Source organism: Neovison vison, chromosome 6 (assembly GCF_020171115.1).
Source record: "Neovison vison isolate M4711 chromosome 6, ASM_NN_V1, whole genome shotgun sequence".
Taxonomy (NCBI): Eukaryota; Metazoa; Chordata; class Mammalia; order Carnivora; family Mustelidae; genus Neogale; species Neogale vison.
In genome coordinates this window covers 147,234,841-147,255,042 of record NC_058096.1, presented here as the reverse complement: position 1 = coordinate 147,255,042, position 20,202 = coordinate 147,234,841, and the positions used below count along the sequence as shown (strand labels likewise).

Here is a 20,202-nt window from a genome sequence, read left to right as displayed (position 1 = left end):
ATTTGGGTAAACACCTGAGGCAGGTGTCTCTCATCCTAAGTCCAGATCCCTACAACTTCCCTCAGTACAGAACTCATGTGGATTTGGAGGATAAAGATGTTTGGAGCTAAAGCTGACATTCACATCTGGGAAAGGCTAGATCGGCACTTCTCCCAAGACCCTTTCACAGCAAGCCACCAGGTCAAAACTATTTTCACAATTCTAAACAGTATTTGCCTTTTTAACTCTCCTCCTCTCACATTTGTACTGTGAAGTTTTCCTGAGACTACATAAGGTGTGATATGACAACAGAATGAACGCAGAAGCAGATAAAACCAGCTGTCTTCAGACATTAAAGCAATTCTCATATATGTTAAACAGTGCCACTCTTCTAGGTGTTTTAGCTTTGGAAAACATTATTTTCATTAAAAATGTTAACATGTTTTTGTTATTTTAAAATGAATGATATTTTTAATGTTTCAGCTTTAATCTTGAATACAGTAAAATCCGTAATAATTAACCATATAAACAAAAGCACTTTGTGGCCCCTAATTTTTAAGAGTGTATAATGGGGTCCTAAAATAATAAAGGTTTGAGAATGGCTAGGCAGATTACTTTAATATCAGCACAACTGGGCAACAATTAAAAACAAAACGAAAAGTTTTGAATAGGAACTAGAAGCTGTTGGTCTCTCTGCCCTTCCCCCTCTTCTCTGCAACTTAGAAACCCTAAAGTCCATGTAAGAAGTATGACTACCCCAAAGCCTACCTACTGGAGAGACCATATGGAAAGACCAAATATGAGGGATGAATGAGAAGCCCCAGGTGTTCCAGCCCTTAGCCATTTGAGTCTTCTTGGCCCAAGTAGCAGACTTGTGAGTAAAGAAGCCTTCAGATAGTTCCAGTCGCCCAGCCAGCCCCTAGATATACCAGAGGTTTATGATAAATGGTGGCTGCTGTTTTACACCACGTAGTTTTTAGGTTGTTCTGTGAACACTCCCCAGGAATAACCCTCAACCAATAGTTGATGGTGGAGTGGGACAATTCTGAGGCAAGTGCTTTACTCAATTCCCCAGAGTTCCCTTTGGCAACTTTCACTGTGGGAGCGCTTAATAAAAGGCATCCGTTACTGACAGTCTTTCCTACCCTGTCTTCTTCCTTCCCACCTCTATCTTTGTTTCTTACACCACTAAAAACTACCTGTATTAGAATTCTCCTCTTAAGGGTCTCCTGGGGAAAGTAAAGCTGACAGACCACTGAAGCTGGACACACTAAGGAAAAGATGAACAGATATGATTACATAAAAAGCAGAAAATCTGTAAGAGAAAGACAAACAGATTAGAAAAGGGTAAGAGAACTGCAGTACATGATTAAGGGTTAATATCTTGACTACGAAAAAACCTGAAAGGGCACCTGGGTGGCTCAGTGGATTGAGCCTCTGCCTTCAGCTCAGGTCATGATTTCAGGGTCCTGGGACAGAGCCCCACATAGGGCTCTCTGCTCGACAGGAAGCCTGGTTCTCCCTCTCTCTGCCTGCCTCTCTGCCTACTTGTGATCTCTCTCTCTCTCTGTCAAATAAATAAATAAAATCTTAAAAAAAAAAAAAAAAGAAAGAAAGAAAAAGAAAAAACCTGAAACATACTAACTGCAATGGATAAAGGACTCAGGCATTTCTCAAAAGAACTCATATGACCAATAAATTCTCAATCTTACTTAGACTCAAAGGAATGCAAATTAAACACGGAGGCACATTTGCCTATCAGACTGGCAAACATTTAACGATTGTATTTATTTATTTGACAGAGAGAGAGAGCAGGAGAGCACAAGCAGGGGGAAGTGGCAAGGAGAGGGAGAACCAGGCTCCTGCTGAGCAAGGAGCCTGATGTGGGGCTCAATCCCAGGACCCTGATAACATGTCCTGAGCTGAAGGCAGATGCTTTTAACCCAATGAGCCACCCGGATGCCCCAAGACTGGCAAATATTTTTTGTTTTGTTTGGCAAACATTTTAATAGACTGAAAAACCTGTGTTAACTGGATGATGAAATAGGCATCCTTTCCCATTGCTGGTGGGAGAGTAAATTAGTAATCATAGATTGTGATTAAGTAAAATATATTCAAATATAAATCCAATATACCCTTTGACACAGAAATTCTGCTTCTCAGAGCTTACCCTCAGGAAATGAGTGGAACATGCACATGGCTACAGTACCAGGCTATTTATAAGAACCTTATGTATGATGAAACAAGTTTGGAATGAGCTAAACTATCAATAGGAGGCAGGCTAGACTGTGGTACAACCATACAGCAGTATACTATGCAGCACTTAAATGACACAAGGTACACATACTCAACAGGGTTTTTGAGAATCCACAATGGGGGTTCCTGGGTAGCTCAATCGTTAAGCGTCTGCCTTCAGCTCAGGTCATTTCAGGGTCCTGGGATAGAGCCCCGCATCAAGCTCCCTGCTCAGCGGACAGCCTGCATCTCCCTCTCCCACTCCCCCTGCTTGTGTTCCCTCTCTAGGGAAATAAATAAATAAAAATTTTTTTTTAAAAAAAACCACAATATAAAGTGAAGTGAGAAGGCAGACTTCCCAACAGTGTGCAAAACGACCTCATTTTCATTATAAGACATACCACATAACCAAACTATTGATCAAGGTTGTACCTGCAGGATGAGATGCAGGGGATTTATTTTAGAATAACAACGGATTCCCATTCTTAAGAATGTAACAAAGGGTAGAAGAAATGAAATCAAATTCACCTAGCATCAGAGAAAGTCAACTAATAGAGAAAGAAGTAACTGTGGTTACCCTGGGTAAGGATGGTTTCTGCCTGGAAAACCAGGCCTTCAAATTTGCAGGGATGCAGGATACTCAATCTAGGCAATTTCAGCCCAGTTTCTGTAGACTGTACTTTAGAACAGAGTTGCTAAGGGTCTCAGAGGGGTGACTTTTGACAAGTTCATTCCTGCCTGTCAAGGCCCAAATACGTGTGCAATAGTGACCCAGTGAAGTACTGCATCTTCGGGTGAAGATCTACAACAGTCATTCACAGAAAATGAGTAATACTGCTCCCATCTCCAATTTACAGCCCTGTGAAAGCCGTCAGTAACTATTATGGGGGTTAAGGTGTCCTGTGGTCTCCCATTAAAGGACAGATCTGGCCCTCGTACTATAAAAGCTTCTATCGACACTACCGCTCTATCCTGCCATCTCCTCCCTCCTCTCTTCAAATCAGGCCCTCTCCTAACCTCTTCTTTATACCATGCTCCAGATAGGGTGCTGAGACAGAGACTGAACCCAGGGAGAGAATGCAAACCCCTCAACAGTGTAAAGCAAAGGGGCTCAAGTTTATATAACAGCCCACAAATATTTTTCAAAACAAGGCAAAGGGATCTGACAGCCAACTCAGCAGACACACCCACCAAATACCTACGGTTAGCAAAGATGATCTGTTCAATGTCTAAATAGTCGAGAAATCTAATAGTCCATTTATCTAATAATAATTAAGACACGAAATATCTGAAGTGGATGGCTTTAACTACTGGTAAATTGTGCCTTAAAAAGTAGATAAAGGAGAAAAATACTCTAATATGTACAGAGAAATTGACCTTTTTAAATCATTCTTTCCTCTAAGCATACTCCCTCCTGTGCAGAGAGCCCAATGCAGCCAAAGGCAGACACCTGACTGACTGACTGACTGAGCCATCCAGGCACCCCTCGTTATTCCCATTTTAAAGATGGGGAAGCATTCAGAAGGTTAAGTTAACGTTAAGTGATGGGTCTGTACAAATTCCTAAAGCTAGGAAATCACACTTCTGGTCAATACAACCCAGGCTTTCTTACCCACAGTGATTTTTTTTTCCCCAATACATCCATGGAGTTTCCAATATAATTATCTGCTTTGGACTCCCCACCAATTTTGTTTAATCACATTTACTACTCTGCCTTTCCTACCTTATTATTTTATTTGTCTTTTATACTTGGATGGAAGCTAGAATTACAAACAAGAAAATCTTGTATTAAAATTTCTTAAAAATTGATTCAGTTTTTTTTTTTTTTTTTTAAGTACATACCACATGGAGTACTACTTAGTGTGGAGGAGAGGGGATTTTAATAATAATGTTACAACTATAAAAATTGAGAACTCCCAGCTTAATGAAAACCAAAGATGGTTTTGGGAAACAAGCATCAGTTCAACTGAATAATAGTCCAGATATTATGTTCTTAAATTGCAAAAAGAATAAGCAATACAATTTTCTTTCTTTCTTTCTTTTTTTAAAGAACTTTAAGTGGGGGGAAATGCTAAAAAGGAGGTGTAGAACATGATACCTACTTTCCCAGCTCAGAAGTCTGTTTGGTCCACTCCATTCCATTCCATTCTAGTCCATGGTGGCACTGGGAGGTCCAGCAAATCACTGGAATGAATGACCTCCACTGAAATGGAGGTCAACTCCTGCCTGAGGATACAATATCACCCACTGCTCAATGCTCTGTGAAGCTGAGGCCTCTGCAACCTCTTTGTTCCCTCCCTCTCCATTGCAGGATCTACAGCTCAGAACCACCAGGAAATCACAGGGTCAGAAGGTGAGGAGAACTATTTACTGCACTTGGAGAGTCATTGGTTTCCTTCTTGGCCCCAGAAGGCCAGGAGAGAAAGGCACAGGCTGCTTATATTTGCAGAGGGCTGAGAGTGTGAATGAGGGACTATGCCCTATGGGTCAAATACAGGGCTGCGTTTGGAGGGGAGAGTCTGTTCTGGCCTCTTGTTCACTGCTAAACCTCACCACCAAGTCTCTGCCCTGCTGTCTACATATCTTCTTCTAGCTGAGGAGAGGAGACAACAGCTTTAACAAAACTCGGTGCTGCAGCAGCTGCTAAAGCGGCCCAAGTTGGAGCATCCACATGGGACATTTCACAGCCGACTAAGTCTAACAAATTTTCTCCTAGTGCTGGTAAGCAGACACGTGACCTTCACCAGTGGCCACTGACCAGCTACCATTCTGACTTGTAAACTAACACACACAGTGCATATGCTACCACATGCTAAAACCTGGTGCTTCCTAAAAACATTCTCACCATGTAATATTTAATAAGAAAGGAGTGCAGAGCATAACGCCCAAAAAGAAAAGGGTCCTAACAAAAACATCAGCTAGTAATTCCCAATTTTATATGAAAAACACTCGCAGAGAATTAACTGCTAAGGTTTATGTCCATTCAGGCTAAGTCTTATGGAAAATGCCAAAAGGCAAGAAAAATTCTGAAAGAGAGGAGGCAGATGTTCCAAGCCGAAGGTGAGGAGCTTGGCTGAGAGGTATAAAATGTGGCTAACAGCCCACATACATAATTGGAAAATAAAGTTAAAGAAGAAAAGGACATGAAAAATGAAATGAGAGGGGAAGTTTTAATTTCTTATTTTTTTCCCTCTTAAAAGGAAAAAAAATAACCCCAATTTAAGTACTGGCCCAGAGGGAGAAGACAACTATCTCAGAACATATACACAAAGATGATAGATTGAACCCATGATACCAACTTTCACTCCTTCCCCAAACTCCGACAATATGACAGTAAAGATTTTTAAAGGCATAAACCTACAAAGATGGGAAGAAAAGGAAAGGGGATAATATTCACAGAAGTTTGGAAGTTAGGAGGCAAACTGGCAAGTTGTAAAGGATTCGACATGATATATCCAAGAAGCTGAATCCTAAAGTGGCTGTGAAAAAAGCCAAAAATCAAGCCCAGGTAGACCACATAACCCTCCCTAAAGACTCAGGAATCTGTGGTGCCTGAGGAGGTTGAGAATGAGGCAGGGGAAGTTTTAAAATAAGAATTGGTTAAAAGTGTGTATCAGTGGTCCAATTCCAAGACCCTGTGTGAAAGATGGAATTCTGAGATGGGCAGCATGATATCCTCCCGCTAATATACTCTGACCTCCTCCATGAGAGCATGAATGGACAGAGCTATGACTTGCTTCTCCCTAACAGAATAAGGCAAAGCTGATTGTACACCACTCTTGGATCAGGTTATGTTTTCTGTAAATTGTTATTACATAAGACTCAGTCTTAACTGACAAGAGAAAGACTGTCCTGCTGGCCCTGAAAGAGCAAGCTGCTATGATATCAGTTGCCCGAAGAGAGGGCTAGAGAACTGCTGCTGTGGTCTCTGAGAGCAATTGACTTCAGTCCTATGGCTGCAAGGAAGTAAACTCCACGTCACAACTGCGTAAGTTTGGAAGCAAACCCTGAGCAACAGATGAGCACACAGGCTAGCTAGCTGGTTCCTTGAATGCAGCCTAGAAAACCCTGAATAGAGGTCTAAGCTGTGCCCCAACTCCTGACCCATGTGAACTGTACATACTGAAATGTATGTACTGTTTTGAACTGCTAAAGTTGTGGTAGTTTGTTATACAGTAATAGTTATCCTGCCTGACTGGGGTTTATTTTCTGGAGAGGTTTAAAACTGAGGGTCTCTGAACCAGGGGACATTAATATGGATGAGGGCAGAGGTGCTGTACTGACAATGAGCTTATGCATGACCAACAATAAGATCCCCAGTTTTGTTTCTCAGCTCCCAGAACAAAGCTTGGCCTTTACCCTCCAGGCAGTCTCCTTTGGGGGATGTTAACAGCCTAGAGGAAAAGTCTCCCTAACTAAGTTAACAGATAACCAAGGAACATGGTTCCTTGATGATGGAAATGGCAAATGATGATCAAAACAAACTAGAAGACAGTCAATTAGAGAAAACAGAATTTAGAAAGAAAATTTCAAAATAAATGAAATTACTAATATCCAGAGAGACAGAAGATACTGCACTGATAAAACAAGGATATGGGTAAAACAAAACAGTATTCAGAAAAGAAAAAGGAGGGTAGGGGTCAGGTGCTGATAATGGGCGAAGGCAGTCAAACAGTACAAACTTCCAGTTATAAGATACCAAGTTCTGGGAATATAATATATAGTATAGTTAACAATACTGTATCATATTGCTATCAGGTAGATCTTAAAAGTCTCATCACAGCAAGAAAAACTGAAACAATGGAGGTGATGGGTGTTAACTAAACTTACTGTGGTAAAGTCATTATGTAATATACACATATATCAAATCACTACATTCTATACCCTAAACTAATACGATGTTATATTTCAATAAAGTGGGGGCAGGGAGAAAAGAAAGAAGGGCCTTTAGAAACTAAAAATGAAAGCAAACAAACATACTTCAACATAATAAAGGCCACGTGTAACAAACCCACAGCTAACATTACTCAATGGTCAAAAACTGAAAGCTTTCCCTGTAAGATCAGAACAAGATGAGGATGTCTGCTTTCACCATTTTTATTCAACATAGTACTAAAGGTCCCAGCCACAGAAATCAGACAAGAAAAAGAAACAAAAGGCATCCAATTGATAAGAAGTAGTAAAATTGTTGACTATCTGCAGAGGACATAATCCTATATACAGAAAACCCTAAGGACGCCACCAAAAAACTATCAAAATAAATGAATCTAGTAAAGCTGCAGGATACAGACTATACTGAAATCTGTTGCATTTCTATACACTAATAATGAAGTAGCAGAAAAAGATCTTACGAAAACAATCCCATTTAGAATTGCACCAAAAATCATAAACAATCTAGGAATAAATTTAACCAAGAGGTGAAAGACCTATACTCTGAAAGATATTGATGAAAGAATTTGAAGATGATATAAACAGAAAACAAACCATGCCCCTAGATTGGAGGAATATTGTTAAAATGCCCATACTACCCAAAGCAATCTACAGATTCGATGCAATCCCGACCAAAATACCAAGAGTATTGGGGCGCCTGGGTGGCTCAGTGGGTTAAAGCCTCGCCTTCAGCTCAGGTCATGATCCCAGGGTCCTGGGATTGAGCCCCACATAGTGGGGGGAAGGGGGGTCCTTTGCTCAGCAGGGAGCCTGCTTCCTCCTCTCTCTCTGCCTGCCTCTCTGCCTACTTGCGATTGCGGTCTGTCAAATAAATAAATAAAATCTTTTATAAAAAAAAAATACCAAGAATATTTTTCACAGAACTAGAACAATCCATCCTAAAATTCATATAGAACCACAAAGACCATGCATGAACAGCCAAAGCAATTTTGAGAAAGAACAAAGCTGGAGGTATTACTGTCCCAGATTTCAAATTATACTTCAAAGTTATAGTAATAGAAACAGTACGGTACAGGGACAAAAACAGACATACAGATCAACGGAACAGAACAGAGAACCAGAATAAACCCACAATTATATGGTGAATTAATCTACAACAAAGGAAGCAAGAATATACACAATGGGGAAAGGACAGTCTCTGCAACAAATGGTGTTGGGAAAACTGGACAGTTATATGCAAAAGAAAGACACTAGACCACTTTCAACACCATGTACAAAAATAAACTCACGATGGATTTAAGACTTAAATGCAAGATCAGAAACCATAAAACTCCTAAAAGAAAACACAGCCAGTAATCTCTTGGATGTGAGCCTTAGCAGCATTTTTCTGGACAGGTCTCTTCTGGCAAAGGGAACAAAAGCAAAAATAAACCAGAGGGGCGCCTGGGTGGCCCAGTGGGTTAAAGCCTCTGCTTTCGGGGCGCCTGGGTGGCTCAGTAGGTTGGGCCGCTGCCTTCGGCTCAGGTCATGATCTCAGGGTCCTGGGATAGAGTCCCGCATCGGGCTCTCTGCTCTGCAGGGAGCCTGCTTCCTCCTCTCTCTCTCTCTGCCTGCCTCTCTGGCTACTTGTAATCTCTCTCTGTCAAATAAATAAATAAAATCTTTAAAAAAAAAAAAAAAAAAGCCTCTGCTTTCGGCTCAGGTCATGATCCCAGGGTCCTGGGATCGAGCCCCACATCGGGCTCTCGCTCAGCAGGGAGCCTGCTTTCCTTCCTCTCTCTCTGCTTGCCTCTCTGCCTACCTGTGATCTCTGTCTGTCAAATAATTAATTAATTATATTAATTAATTAATTAATAAGCAAGCAAGCCAGCCAGAGACAAACCAAAATACTAAGCTTCCGCACAAGAAAGGAAACTATCGAAAAATGAAAAGGCAACATGGATGGACTTAGAGGGGATTACACTAAATAAGTCAGACTGAGAAAGACAATGAAATATGATTTTACTTATATGTGAAATCTCTAAAAACAAAGCAAACAAGTGAACAAACAAAAACCAGAAACAGACTCCTAGATAACGGGGGGCGGGGGGGGCGCTTAACAACTGATAGCTGCCAGAAAGAATGGTAGTAGAGGACAGGCAAAATAAGCAATGGGGATTAAAAGGTATAAACTTCCAGTTATAAAACAAGTCAGTCACAGGGGTAAAAATGCAGCAAAAGGAATATATTCAGTAATATTTTATTATGCTAACTACACCTACAATGATGAGCACTGCATAATATATAGAATTGTGGAATCACCATGTTCTACACCTGCAGTTGACATAACATGGTGTCAATAATACGTCAATTAAACACATACACACAATGAACCAAAAAATTTTCAAAAATATAATGAAGGGTAAAATTATAATCTCCCAAAAAAGGAAGAAAGAAGGTTTAAAAAAAAAAAGAGAGAGAGAGAAAACATACAACTTTTCTTGGTACACATGTGTTTTCTGCAGGAATGTAGTTAGAAATGGAAAGACTAAATGAGAATAAATCAGAGGACCTTAAATGCCTACCAAACCATTTAGATTTTAACAGCTTTGCACCTACAGGAGTGAAGTGAAAAAACAGTCACTGTTTTAAGAAGTAGAAAACTCTAAATACTGAAAACATCAACCTATTCAGAAATAGGAAGCTACAAATTCAATCTTCAATGAATGAAGCAGAGAGATCCTAATTAGGAGACTACAGAAATCTAACAACCTGGATTAGAGCAGTGACAGTGCGAACAAAATTATCTGGGGGGAAATCCTAAGTACTTCACTGTGACAATCCCTAAGAGCTATCAATAAACCAAATCCTCTGACTATATCTATACATACATGCCTACATCCAATTCCCACTGAACAGGAAGAAACCCCAAGAGTCTCTGCAGGGCCTGCCCAGTCTCCTGGCAGCATTGCTAACCAGATATCCCAAACACTACCATGCAGCACTTAGTTAAGTCATCATTTGCTAAATAAACAAAATTTGAGTTTATGTGTATGTTCCTGCATGTTCAATACAGTATTAACATTTCAGAAAACTCTCAAACCATGTATCTTGATTTTAGTTCAGAAAATATTTATGATTAGTTATATGCTTAACTGATACTTGCTTGCTGTTATATGTAGTTAAAAAATACAGCATACATATGCTATTTTAGATACTGTCTAGGTTTCTTCCAAAAAGTTACAAAAATACCAGGTTTAATATTCTTTTAAAAACACCCTTTAAATGGCTTTATGGCTTTATTTAAATTGAATTTATGCCTTATGGCAAATAAAGATGGAAGTATTTTGGAAGGAAACACATCTCATCAGTTTATCTGGCAACTTGGTTGGGTTGTGTTTCTTTTAAAAAGAACCAGGGCTCACAGTTTATAAAGACTCACGAACAGGCACATTCAATAGCAGGAGGTAAAAGGAATTCCAACATAAACTCAGGCTAGCCTCTAAAATCCAGCGGATTTTTAACCACTAATACCTCTAGCAGAATTTAGTTAACCAAAAGCATTGTCCATATTTAGCCATTTCAGTGTTTTGTGAACATGTGCTTACAGTAACGATGAGCGCCACACAGAGCCACGGGGAGGCACACCAACTAAGACACTGCTGAAGCGAGAAGACAAAATCTGAGCAGTCAAGAGTTGTTTGGCAAGACAGCAAAGTCTGCGAGGTGCCCTCAACAGCCTGGGAGGAAGAGCAGCTTGCGACAGCAGTCCCAGCCCCACAGAAACCTGATCGCAGGACAGAACGTTTGTTCGTCTGTACCCAGCCGCAGTGAGAGAGCTCGGCAGCCAGGAGCAGACAGCTGCTGGAGCAGGCAGGCTGACAAAGGAACGAGCCTCTGAGTTCCAGTCTGGTCGAGCAAAATGCCTTTGTCCTTCAGCAATAATCATGTTAATCAGAGCCATCCTCCACGTCCAGAGACCCTTACACATTCGCTTCATGCAAAATATACATATAGTACGGTTCTGGAGAAGAGCTGCCTCCTCAAAGGGAAGGAAAGGAACATTTCAGTGGCTCGGCAGTTGGGGCTGCTAGACATGGAACTGAGATTGTAAGATAAATTTTAATGTGTTTTATGAAAATACAATAAACCAATTAAAAGTATCCATTTAGACCGTATTTGTTCAGTATTATGCTATGGAGAAAATTCTTACAAGAGTCACAAAAATGTCTGCTGTCTGTTTTCATAAAACTCCCAGCTAAGAGGAGGGTCAGCAACAAATTATTAAAACAGAAAGCAGACTATTAGAAGATGGATAAAAGGGAATGGAGTAAAGGTGAACTCAAGTGCAGGTGGCTTAGAAATGGGCCAATATAAACACACAGGCAATTCTCTCTTTCCTTCCCTCTCACACATGCACGCAAACATGCTGGCTTTCCACCATAAGAGCTCCCGTTCTTTCGCTTGTGAGGTGAAGTGGGAAAAAAAGAGGACAAGTATTTAGAACAAATTTCCCAAAATGAACGGTCTTAGTGATGTAGGTCAGTGATTCTTACACACATTTCTAAGACAAACTTTTCACCAAAAGGTAAAGAATAAAGGGAAAAGGATAAAGTATTTGTTTTTCATAAATTTTATTTAAAATAAAGTTCTATTCATTCTGATATCCAGTTCTTCCTATTTTGTGATAAAATTATCTTCCATTTTGTGAAATGTTGATGACAGTAGATGGTAATTTTGTTTTCAATGTCCTTGCAAGACAAAATGGAATTAGCAATAATGTATCAGCCCCTTGTGAGTTGAAATTTAATATTTAGTACTGTAGTAACAGCTTTTGCCTGTAACCCTGGGTGGTTGGTATCTGTCATAGCAATTTTTTTTTTAAGATTTTATTTATTTGAAAGAGAAAGTGCACAAACAGGGGGAGTGGTAGACAGGGAGAGGGAGAAGCAGACTCCCCGACGAACAGGGAACCCCATGTAGGGCTAGATCCCAGGATCCTTGGATCATGACCAGAGCCAAAGACACCCAATCGATTGAGCCACCCAGGCGCCCCTGCCATTGCAATTTAAACAGCAAAAAGGACTGGTCCCAAGCCTGAGGCTCAACTAGCCCAGCACCTTTCAAGTGTCCTCAGGATCTCAGCTCTCCAGCGGGCCTAGGTTAAGGCCACCGCCTGCCACACCCTCTGCAGTCCAGTGGCACTTCTATCACTCAGACTCCTCCCCGAGAACCGCACACACGATAGCAGCCACTTCCACGTGCACAGAAGGTTCACAAATAGCTCCCAAATCACAAGGAAGTCCTGCCTGTCAGCAGGCTGACACACACTGTTTAGAGTCCCTCAAGTGGCAGGTGAAGTGAAACCTCTTTGTGCCAAAACTATTTCCTAAATAAATTTGTTGTTATTCTGTCTAAGCTGGTATACATCTCTAGTTTGACAGGCAACCAAAAAGATATAGGCTTTGGAAAGAACATCCTAAAGCACTAAATGTGTTATTTTATAAGGACTTCTCACTTATCTTGGTATCCCTTGCTCCCTCAAACTTTGATTCTCCCACATGAAAATCCCTATCTTCAATTCCCTATTTCTTCTTTTCCCCCTTCATTTCAGAAGTATATGTGCATCTTTCCAAGACAAACATGTAGTCTATCAAATTCCTCTTCCTTTATCACTGAATCCAGCACTTCATTACAAAAAGTTCAAACTTTTCCATGCAAAAAGAGAAACACAACTAAATAAAGCCTACTCCTAAGTATACTCCTAAATACCCCTTACCACCCACCTTCCCTTCAAGCTACGGGTCTAGCTTTCCCTGGCCCTTTAGTGGCAACTTCCTGCTTCCACCTATGCATACCCTTCCACCTAAGATTCAATCCTGCTTTACCTCAATATTCCAGTCAACTGTTCTCTTAAATGTACCAATGACCTTCCAATCTCAAACAGCATTTCTGACTTTCTTCATCAGCTTTTTGGTCAAGAACTTATCAACCCTGCCTTCTTGAAAACTTTCTTGCCAATCATGACATTAGTTTTCTGATTCTCAGCTTAAGTCTCCTCTTACCTCTGATCTCCCCTCTCCCCTTTCGAAAGCCTTTCCCTGTTAATCTGTCAAAGCACAGGGGCAAACCCCAAAGAGCTCCCCTTGCAATGGTATAAAGAGTGATGCATTTCACACGCCTCTTTCAGAATTAGACAGATCATCGAAGCAGAAAATCAATAAAGAAACAAGAGCATTGAATGACACATTGGACCAGATGGACCTCATAGATATATATAGAACATTCCACCCTAAAACAGCAGAATACTCATTCTTCTCAAGTGCACACGGAACCTTCTCCAGAATAGACCACATACTGGGTCACAAATCAGGACTCAACCGATACCAAAAGACTGAGATTATTCCCTGCATATTCTCAGATCACAATGCTTTGAAACTGGAGCTCAATCACAAGGAAAAGTTCCGAAGGAACTCAAACACCTGGAAGGTAAAGACCACCTTGCTTAAGAATGCTTGGATCAACCAGGAGATCAAAGAAGAACTGAAACAATTCATGGAAACCAATGAGAATGAAGACACTTCGGTCCAAAACCTATGGGATACAGCAAAGGCGGTCCTAAGGGGAAAATATATAGTCATCCAAGCCTTGCTCAAAAAAATTGAAAAATCGAGAACACACCAGCTGTCTCTACACCTTAAAGAACTGGAGGATCAACAACAAATCAAACCAACTCCACACATAAGAAGGGAAATCATCAAGATTAGAGCTGAGATCAATGAGGGAGAAACCAGAGATACAGTAGAACGTATCAATGAAACTAAAAGCTGGTTTTTTGAAAGAATCAATAAGATCGATAAGCCACTGGCTACACTAATCCGAAAGAAAAGAGAGAAATCCCAAATTCATAAAATTATGAATGAAAAGGGAGAGATCACAACTAACGCCAAGGAAGTAGAAACAATCATCAGAAGTTATTACGAACAGTTATATGCCAATAAGCTTAGCAACCTAGATGAAATGGATGCATTCCTGGAAAAATATAAACTACCAAAATTGAACCAGGAAGAAATCGACAACCTGAATAGACCGATATCTAATAACGAGATTGAATCAGTGATCAAAAACCTCCCAAAAAACAAGAGCCCAGGACCTGATGGATTCCCTGGGGAATTCTACCAAACCTTCAAAGAAGAAATAACACCTATTCTCCTGAAGCTGTTTCAAAAAATTGAAGCAGAAGGAAAACTTCCAGACTCTTTCTATGAAGCCAGCATTACCCTGATCCCCAAACCAGGCAAGGACCCTACCAAAAAGGAGAATTTCAGACCAATATCACTGATGAATATGGATGCTAAGATTCTCAACAAGATCCTAGCCAACAGGATCCAACAGCACATTAAAAAGATTATCCACCATGATCAGGTGGGATTCATCCCTGGGCTACAAGGATGGTTCAACATTCGCAAATCAATCAATGTGATACAACAAATTAATATGAGAAGAGAGAAGAACCACATGGTCCTCTCAATTGATGCAGAAAAAGCATTTGACAAAATCCAACATCCGTTCCTGATTAAAACGCTTCAAAGTATAGGGATAGAGGGAACATTCCTGAACCTCATCAAATCTATCTATGAAAGACCCACAGCAAATATCATCCTCAATGGGAAAAAGCTTGCAGCCTTCCCGTTGAGATCAGGAACAAGACAAGGATGCCCACTTTCACCACTCTTGTTCAACATAGTATTAGAAGTCCTAGCAACAGCAATCAGACAACAGAGAGAAATAAAAGGTATCCAAATTGGTAATGAAGAAGTCAAACTCTCTCTCTTCGCAGATGACATGATTCTTTATATGGAAAACCCAAAAGACTCCACCCCCAAACTACTAGAACTCATACAGCAATTCAGCAATGTGGCAGGATACAAAGTCAATGTGCAGAAATCAGTGGCTTTCTTATACACTAACAATGAAAATACAGAAAGGGAAATTAGAGCATCGATTCCATTTACTATAGCACCAAGAACCATAAGATACCTTGGAATAAACCTAACTAAAGAGGTAAAGGATCTGTACTTGAGGAACTATAGAACACTCATGAAAGAAATTGAAGAAGACACAAAAAGATGGAAGACCATTCCATGCTCTTGGATCGGAAGAATAAACATTGTTAAAATGTCTATACTGCCTAGAGCAATCTATACTTTTAATGCCATTCCGATCAAAATTCCACCGGCATTCTTCAAAGAGCTGGAGCAAATAATCCTAAAATTTGTATGGAATCAGAAGAGACCCCGAATCGCTAAGGAAATGTTGAAAAACAAAAATAAAGCTGGCGGCATCACCTTACCTGAGTTCAAGCTTTATTACAAAGCTGTGATCACCAAGACAGCATGGTACTGGCATAAAAACAGACACATAGACCAGTGGAACAGAGTAGAGAGCCCAGATATGGACCCTCAACTCTATGGTCAATTAATCTTTGACAAAACAGGAAAAAATACACAGTCTCTTCAATAAATGGTGCTGGGAAAACTGGACAGCTATATGTAGAAGAATGAAACTCGACCATTCTCTTACACCGTACACAAAGATCAACTCAAAATGGATAAAAGACCTCAACGTGAGACAGGAATCCATCAGAATCTTAGAGGAGAACATAGGCAGTAATCTCTTTGATGTCAGCCACAGCAACTTCTTTCAAGATACGTCTCCAAAGGCAAAGGAAACAAAAGCGAAAATAAACTTCTGGGACTTCATCAAAATCAAAAGCTTCTGCACAGCAAAGGAAACAGTCAAAAAAACAAAGAGGCAACCCACGGAATGGGAGAAGATATTTGCAAATGACAGTATAGACAAAAGGTTGATATCCAGGATCTATAATGAACTCCTCAAACTCAACCCACACGAAACAGACAAACACATCAAAAAATGGGCAGAAGATATGAACAGACACTTCTCCAATCAAGACATACAAATGGCTATCAGACACATGAAAAAATGCTCATCATCATTAGCCCTCAGGGAGATTCAAATTAAAACCACATTGAGATATCACCTTACACCAGTTAGAATGGCCAAAATTAACAAAACGGGAAACAACATGTGTTGGAGAGGATGTGGAGAGAGGGGAACCCTCTTACACTGTTGGTGGGAATGCAAGTTGGTGCAGCCTCTTTGGAGAACAGTGTGGAGATTCCTCAAGAAATTAAAAAATAGAGCTTCCCTATGACCCTGCAATTGCACTCCTGGGTATTTACCCCAAAGATACAGATGTCGTGAAAAGAAGGGCCATCTGTACCCCAATGTTTATAGCAGCAATGGCCACGGTCGCCAAACTATGGAAAGAACCAAGATGCCCTTCAACGGATGAATGGATAAGGAAGATGTGGTCCATATACACTATGGAGTATTATGCCTCCATCAGAAAGGATGAATACCCAACTTTTGTAGCAACATGGACGGGACTGGAAGAGATTATGCTGAGTGAAATAAGTCAAGCAGAGAGAGTCAATTATCATATGGTTTCACTTATTTGTGGAGCATAACCAATAGCATGGAGGACAAGGGGCGTTAGAGAGGAGTAGGGAATTTGGGTAAATTGGAAGGGGAGGTGAACCATGAGAGACTATGGACTCTGAAAAACAGTCTGAGGGGTTTGAAGTGGCGGGGGGGTGGGAGGTTGGGGTACCAGGTGGTGGGTATTATAGAGGGCACGGCTTGCATGGAGCACTGGGTGTGGTGAAAAAATAATGAATACTGTTTTTCTGAAAATAAATAAATTGGAAAAAAAAAAAAAAAAAGAGTGATGCATTTCATTGGAGGGTCTGGAGGTCCAGAGTGGACTTAATGGGCATTCATGGAAGGAGAAAGCAGAAGACAAAATCAGAATCTGATACAAATTCAGTAACTCTTAGCATTAACTTAACAGATATTGGGCCTCAACAACACACTAGAAAAATAATGTCTACTACAAAGCAATGACTTTCAAACCATACTCCAGATGGGGGAAGAAAGTTTTGATGTTTTAAATGCTTGATTTCCCTGAAATCTGTTTTAAGAAAGGGTTACAGTGCTTTCAAAAACCTTTAAAAGTACACTTCATAGTAAGATACAACTAAACACACAAGGAACTTGAAAATAAGAACAGCATACAAATTCCAATTCAACCCTCAGTTTCTTATCTGGCAAGTGTGGCCAGTGATACCCTCCTACATACCACCTAACTGAACTAAACTGAGAAAAAGTAATGGAAGTACTACAAAGTGGCTTTGAACCCTACAGCACTATTTAAACCTACACAATTATTTTAAAAGCAGTAAGTGCTAACATTTCCATAGAAATAATGACTACTTGAGTATTAATAATGGCTATCACAAAAATCTAAAGCTACATTTTGGCTCTCCAATAATCAACTTAATCTTTTCATTTTAAAGGTCAAAATTAATATGGTAAAATTCCACATAGCTAACGAAAGTATTATAATGAAATCAAATAATACAAATGTTAACATATTATTAAGGTACGTACTGATTAAATAAAATTTAAAAACATACACTTGCAAGAACGGTGGAAATGCTTCCTAAAGACTGCAAATGTTGGGGCGCCTGGGTGGCTCAGTGGGTTAAAGCCTCTGCCTTGGGTTCAGGTCATGATCCCAGGGTCTTAGGATCAAGCCCCCCATCGGGCTTTCTGCTCACAGGGAACCTGCTTCCCCCACTCTCTCTGCCTACTTCTAATCTGTCAAATAAATAAATAAAATCTTAAAAAAAAAAAGGACTACAAATGTTGGGGCACTTGGGTGGCTCAGTGGGTTAAGCCTCTGCCTTCGGCTCAGGTCATGATCTCAGAGTCCTGGGATCTAGCCCCACATGGGCTCTCTGCTCAGCAGGGGGCCTGCTTCCCCCTTCTCCTCTGCCTGCCTCTCTGCCTACTTGTGATCTGTCAAATAAATAAAATCTTAAAAAAAAAAAAAAGAGAGAGAGACATTTTAGAGACCTACCTTTTTAAGCCCAAAGATTGCTTTAAGCATGTTTTAATTTCACCACTACACAGTGAACTCTGCATTTCTACATTAGATACATACCTGAAATAATTACTCTGTGTATCTTTAAGTTGAAAAAAATATTCCTCATTTTTAATTTCAAAACTATAATCTCAAATTACTCTAAAGCAATAAAAAATTATACCTGAAATAATAAATAAAAATATATAAAAATTTATACCTGAAAATTCTAAGATTTCAGAGAACAACCTGCTCTCATAATTAAATGTGAAGCTTCTATCGTACATTTAACCCTCCCATTTAATACTATCAAGAATCCATGAAACAAGATGGGATAGGGAGGGAGACAAACCATAAGTGACTCTTAATCTCACAAAACAAACTGTGGGTTGCTGGGGGGAGGGGGGTTGGGAGAAGGGGGGTAAGGTTATGGACATTGGGGAGGGTATGTGCTTTTGGATAAATTGGAAGGGAAGATGAACCATGAGAGACTATGGACTCTGAAAAACAATCTGAGGGGTTTGAAGTGGCAGGGGGGTGGGAGGTTGGGGTACCAGGTGGTGGGTATTCTAGAGGGCACGGCTTGCATGGAGCACTGGGTGTGGTGAAAAAATAATGAATACTGTTTTTCTGAAAATAAATAAATTGGAAAAAAAAAAAAAAAAAAAGAAGTTGGTCAGGGCGCCTGGGTGGCTCAGTGGGTTAAGCCGCTGCCTTCGGCTCAGGTCATGATCTCAGGGTCCTGGGATCGAGTCCCGCATCGGGCTCTCTGCTCAGCAGGGAGCCTGCTTTCCTCTCTCTCTCTCTCTGCCTGTCTCTCGGTCTACTTGTGATCTCTGTCTGTCAAATAAATAAATAAAATCTTAAAAAAAAAAAAAAAGAAGTTAGTCAAATGAGTAATTAATCCATATATTCATTAAAAGCAGACATTTAAAGATTAAGTCCTCACTAATTCTCATTTAACCATAGGATTTAAATTCAGTATTCCACGAAAACGGTATCACGATGCTAGGTATTTAACACAACCTCCTAGCTTTTGAAAAGGCCAAAGGTGCAGCTTCCTCCCACAAGACACACATAAAAATTATTATTACTTTACTATCTACTAAGGAAACAGATCCTAATTTAAATTCCTACATACAGACCTTTTACTGAAAAGACTAATAGCTAATTAGTTAGGACCTATTCAGTTACAAGCGAAGATACCTAACTTAAATGACCCTGAGCCAAAAGAAGAATTTATTGGCCCACATAATTTAAAACACCAAGGGAGGGAGGGAGCACCTGTGTGGCTCAGTCAGTTGGGCATCTGCCCTTGGCTCATGTCATGGTCCCCGAGTCCAGGATTGAACCCTGCATCAGGCTCCCTGCTCAACAGGGAGTCTGCTTCTCCCTCTACTCCTGCATGCGTGCACGTGCTCTCTCTCTCTAATAAATAAAAAAAATAAAACACCACGGGAGGGCCCAAAGGGATACAGTCATTAAGAGCTCATGACCTCAACTATGTTTTCAGACAGGCTCTCCACACGTGGCAGCTTGGAAAAGCAGACATCAGAAGTTTAAGACTCACATCCAACTCACAGCTACCTCAGGAAAAGGGATAACCGTTTTTAAAGAGCCCTCCCCAATACTTTTGCCACAGCTCCTATCAGTTCAGATTAGGTCACATACCCCGCTCAGAAATAATCACTGTTCTTAGAAGAATGCGGAGCTCGGGTGGGCTGGCTTGAGTCATGTACCACTCCTGGGGGTCAGGAGAGACTCTTGATGGAATGAAAAAGGTTATTATAAAATGAGGGGTGGTGGTACCCTAAAGGAATGTTAGATGAACAAGTAACATCTATGTCAGTCATGAGGCTGTGCTCCCCCAAAAATACCACCAGGGTGTTTTGAGGAGCAGTGGCAGACGAACAAATGCAAAAATTGTACAGAGGCGCCTGGGTCGCTCAGTGGTTTAAGCCTCTGCCTTCGGCTCAGGTCATGGTCTCAGGGTCCTGGGATCCAGCCCCACATCGGGCTCTCTGCTCTGCAGGGAGCCTGCCTCCCCCCCTCTCTCTGCCTACTTGTGATCTCTGTCAAATAAATAAAATCATTTAAAAAAAAATTGTACA

At 40.5% G+C, this 20,202-nt stretch overlaps 2 protein-coding genes across 9 annotated transcripts in view; one reads left to right on the top strand and one right to left on the bottom strand.

The window, feature by feature from the left end:
• The window catches only part of UBE2E1 (ubiquitin conjugating enzyme E2 E1), an 86,439-nt gene that overhangs the window by 12,731 nt on the left and 53,506 nt on the right, over positions 1–20,202 (bottom strand). The gene's annotated exons all lie outside the window — the stretch shown is intronic.
• Positions 1–20,202, top strand: part of NKIRAS1 (NFKB inhibitor interacting Ras like 1) — a 70,243-nt gene that overhangs the window by 44,676 nt on the left and 5,365 nt on the right. For 2 of the 8 annotated variants that reach the window (XM_044252548.1, XM_044252552.1), the window contains 2 exons: positions 4,526–4,567; positions 4,808–7,122. The exons of 2 other annotated variants lie outside the window; for them this stretch is intronic. In XM_044252548.1, coding sequence (XP_044108483.1) covers positions 4,526–4,567; positions 4,808–4,833 — 68 coding nt within the window. In that variant the 3' untranslated portion in view covers positions 4,834–7,122. Of the gene's footprint in view, positions 1–4,525; positions 4,568–4,807; positions 7,123–10,693; positions 11,247–20,202 lie in introns of those variants that run through there. 4 more of the 8 variants (XM_044252546.1, XM_044252553.1, XM_044252549.1 and 1 more) reach the window with 4 other exon arrangements.